The sequence below is a fragment of the Cajanus cajan genome, chromosome 2 (genome assembly GCF_000230855.2).
Source record: "Cajanus cajan strain Asha chromosome 2, NIPB_CcT2T_4, whole genome shotgun sequence".
Taxonomy (NCBI): Eukaryota; Viridiplantae; Streptophyta; class Magnoliopsida; order Fabales; family Fabaceae; genus Cajanus; species Cajanus cajan.
The window spans coordinates 2,828,838-2,833,375 of NC_138518.1; the positions used below are offsets into that span (position 1 = coordinate 2,828,838).

Below are 4,538 nucleotides of genomic sequence, written 5' to 3' on the forward strand. Positions count from 1 at the left end.
CGTCGGGGGTAGGGATGGAGACCTAGATTTTATTCCCGGCAGAGATCGGGAGCGGGGGCGGGGGCGGGGGCGGAGGACGTAAAACCCGCCCCGCCCGCCCTGCCCTGCCCCGTTCCGTTGCCATGCCTAGTCACTCTGAATATGTGATTTGAATTGCTAGTGTATTTAATATCGAGTGATGAGCAAAACTTATATACAAGTTGTCATGTTAATCAAACTTGTGTTGTCTTTAGGATCGGTGTGGTCCAGGAAGAAGTTTAGATTCATATAATTAATATAAGGAAGTGTTTGTGTTGTACGAAATTATGAGGACTACAATTTAATTTAATTTGAATATGAAATTAAATTAAATATTATTTATAAAAGAGATATTTCATAAACTTTTTCCATCGTATATAAGAAAAAAGATTGAGATTGACTTAATTATTGTCATTGGCGTCAACCATTCAATCTTTTTGCTCATTATTATTCATAAACCCACATATAGTAATTTTTCTCTATACCCATCACCTTCAATTGTCAAGAACTCGCTGCATCACAAGCTTCTACATCCAGTTACCGATCCTTCTAGTTTACGAAGCACTATGAGATCTGAAATGTACAAGTGATCCTTGTTGGGTTTGACTCTTTACCTGAAAATTCAGAAGAAAATAACATGATTTGTTGATTGATTCTCATGTGTGCTTGTGGTTGCAGATTTAGCAGTGGAATCGAGCTTGCAACTTTGGTGACAAGCTCTATTCTTCTTCGCAAATCATGGGATGTTATCTCGAGTGATCACGAAGACATCATTTCATACAAGGGAGAGGGATTGTCATGGAAACTTTATAAAGAATCGCATTCAGATTTGAATATTATAGCATTTGAGGCCACGTTTGACTCTTCAAAACTTTCAGGGGATTTGGTTCCATCTTCGGAGAAATTCCTTCACTTTGACTTCTTGTGTACCGAAATCAATCAAATTTTCTCCATTAACAGAACTGCACTTTCACTCTTCCATAAAAACCATCAGAGGCTTGATCAATTGAAATGTTATGAGGTATATCACCCCCTTTCCCTTTTTCATCATTATTGTAACTTCTAAGCATCTTATGATCCTTGACCTGCAATAATTTTGTATATCCATGCTAATTAATCTAGTGTTGATGGTGTGTGGACTGATTCAAGCTTATTAGTACAATTTTTAATTAAGCTGCTTGACTTTGCAGAGTAGTCATGATCATGATCATCAAAATATTACAATGCTTAGCTTTAAAATTTCTCCTCGAAAAGAAAATTTTTGGGTTTATTATTCATTTGCTCTATGTAATTTTAACTTATAGTCTTATTTATACTTCAAAATCGTTCATTTAGTTTATATACAAGTAGTTGAAGTGTGTCGATGGTGATTTTCCAAAGCCTCACATATGGAAAGTAGTTTAGTGGGTGAATTTAGAAGTGATTTAAAACAAACATTTATTTGTATATTTTAAAGCACTGGCATGTTATGTGTAAAGAAGAATATAGTAATAGAAAACTATGATGTTATATGAAAATGGCAATTCATGCCTGAGGCTATTTCTTTTCCCATCTTCGCATTCAGTACAGAAAAGAACAAATAGCAATAATAAAAAATGGAAATGACAGTGGGACTGTTTTCCAAAAGCAACCAAGTCCAGAGAGAGAAAATCGAATCAATTACCGCCCCTTTCTCTTTCCTCTAACCACCAATTTATACTACTATCAATATTCGAATCCACGTTAGCCTTGAATTAGTGAATTTCACACGTCCTCCTATTTTTTCACCTCATGCTGATCATGTGCCTCACCACTTTCCACCCCCTGCTGCATAATCTCTGCTTGGTTTTCTTCTCTATTTTCACTCATTACATGGCACTTGAACTTTCTTTGCTTCTTCTCTTCACTTATTTTATTTAACGGCTTGTTTTTCCTGCAAAGGAATTCTTTACAACGAGAGTTTTAGATAAGGATTACTGGATTAGTACCTGCGAACATCAGGGTTTAAGGGATAAAATTGAAGGGATAATTTTCTGTTAACCTTATACATTTTTCCCCCTAATATTGTCTTGAAAATAGTATAGATCTTCTGTATGATTTTATCCAATCATAATGCAGATTAATAGTTCAAGTCGATTGATAGTTACTGGACATGGTCTTGGAGGATCAGTTGCTTCTCTCTTCACTATATCACTATTAGATAGCGTTTGGTTAGGAAAGAATCGCCCACTTTGCATCACCTTTGGTTCACCCCTTATTGGTGACAAGAATTTGCAACAAGCTATATCACGTAGTCCTATTTGGAATTCTTGCTTTCTACATGTTGTGTCGGTCAAAGACCCACTTCCAAGGCTCTTCATTGCAAATCATACTTACATGCCCTTTGGAACATTTCTCTTCTGTTCCGATATAAATTCTGTATGTTTTGAGAATCCTGACAATGTTTTGGAACTTCTCATTGCAATGGACTCAACCCGTGATCAGAATCAAGGATTTAAATCTGCTAATTACGGAAATATAGTGAAAAATCTCAATCATAAAACAATTTCCAATGACTTTATTACTGTGGCTGGAAACATGACTCGTCCAGAATCAAATTCAGTACTTGCAAGTAGTATCAGTTTACAGTTGGGGACACTAGGATTGACACCACACATGCAGGTAGGTGAATATCTTCTATTTCTTGAACAATTAGAATTTTCTAATTCTATTTAATTGAGCCCTACTTAGACTCCTAATGTACAATTAGACTAGTATTTGATAGTCATAAAAGAAATGTTTTCCTAACTTGGTTTCTAAAATTGACTTGACACACAGCAGCCACAACAAAACATTGATATCATTACTCTGGAAGGAAAGATGATAAAACTAGAACAAAAATTCATTTATCAGAAGAAGGTGATGTTCAGTCCTTCCAAGAAATTGAATTTAATAAAGAGGGACATGGTCCAACTTGAATGGTACAAGAAGGGCGGAAAAAATCGAGGAATAGGATACTATGACAGCTACAAGAGGAATGTTTCAATATTGGACCATGATGTTGTGAAGTTCATCAAAAATCTAACTTATTACTGGAAAAGTATGGTTGAAGAAGCAAAAATTATGCCTCAGAAAGGAAGTGCAGGTTTTCGTAAAAGCTGGCTCTATGCTGGTACTAGCTACAGGAGAATGGTGGAACCCCTTGTTATTGCTGAATACTATAGTAATGGGGGTAAAGACTATATGACTAAGAATAGGCCTAAGCATTTTGTTCTATTGGAGGAGTGGTTTTGGAATGAGATGACAAGAGCCAGAACAAGGTATGTGGAAGCTATGTTAACACTAGACTTTGGCACACTGATAAACAACATGATCCTTTCCCGCCAACAGACGATGGTTTACGAAGAGATGGAGGACTATTTATTAAGCGATGATGAGAACTACGAAGATATTTCAAAGTATCATTCTTTCTTTTGTGTAGTTGATGACCAGATTCGTCTTTCAAGTAAAGAGTTGAACGTAGTAGAAGAAAATGAAGAGAATGTAAGTAATTCTTACTTTGAGGCACTGGTTGATGAGTGTATCCATTCCCCGCGCAAAGGGTCAGTTATGGAAGGAAATAATATAAAGGGATTTGGATCACGTGTTGACCAGGCTATTCTTTCTCGCCAAGGATCATTTGGTTCCAAAGGAAGAAAGCAAAACGTGGAATCTATTTTAACAACTGATTCTTGCTTTTGGGCTCATGTTGAAGAAGCACTCCTTTTGTGCAAGGAATTAAAGGGTACCGAAGAGAACGAAGAGACAATGCAGAAATTGGTTAAATTTGAGAAGTATGTGTATGAGTTGCTGGAGAACTATGAGGTGTCGCCAGAAATTTTCTTGCAGGAAAGCAGTTATATGCATTGGTGGAAAGAGTATAAGGCAATTAAGGGAAGATCATATGATTCAACACTTGCAAGTTTCATGAATGATGCTAGGAATCGTGAGCGGTATGCTTTGGGAGCGTATGATTTTCATCCTTATGTATGATGTTTTTCAGTTGTGCGATAAATTTTGATTTCATTATAAATTAATTACCGGTGTATTTGGATGTTTTATTATTTATGTTTTGATATAGGATGTGACATTAAGGGATTCAAAATTTATGATTTATGTTTATGTTGTCCTTTTAAATATTAATTTTAAATATTAATGTTAGAACTCATTTATGTTTAGTAGAAACCTTTTTTTAGTTCTTTTAGAACATGACCTTTGATGCTTCTCAAATTTTTTAATTATTATTTATTCATGTTATCTTTTATAAAAAGTTTAACTTAAAGTTTGATTTAGTGTTATAAAATAAAAGTGACCCTCTATCTAAGGAGGCATTTTATGAACTCTTTATATCTTATCATTGGAGTTTTTATTTAAAATTTCTGTAGTTTATTATAAATATGAGCATAGTAGAGGGTATTACACTTGGCAATTGAGCCACAAAGAGCAACTATACTCTTTGAAAACAAAGATAGATATAAAATAGTTCATGGGCATATATTCCAAGTAAGAAGGCACGAAAAACA

At 35.1% G+C, this 4,538-nt stretch overlaps 1 protein-coding gene across 2 annotated transcripts; it reads left to right on the forward strand.

Annotated features, from left to right (window-relative positions):
- Positions 1-415: 415 nt before the first annotated feature.
- On the forward strand, positions 416-4,137 carry LOC109788448 (senescence-associated carboxylesterase 101). Of its 2 annotated transcripts, none has more exons than XM_083067802.1 (4): positions 416-598; positions 697-1,039; positions 2,116-2,658; positions 2,818-4,137. In XM_083067802.1, exons 1-4 carry the CDS (start codon positions 585-587, stop codon positions 4,006-4,008), a joined length of 2,091 nt encoding a protein of 696 aa, XP_082923928.1. In that variant the 5' UTR covers positions 416-584; the 3' UTR covers positions 4,009-4,137. The 2 variants fall into 2 exon arrangements, with proteins under 2 accessions (XP_082923928.1, XP_082923929.1); XM_083067803.1 differs by having other exon boundaries at positions 418-598; positions 2,815-4,137.
- The last annotated feature ends 401 nt before the right edge of the window (positions 4,138-4,538 follow it).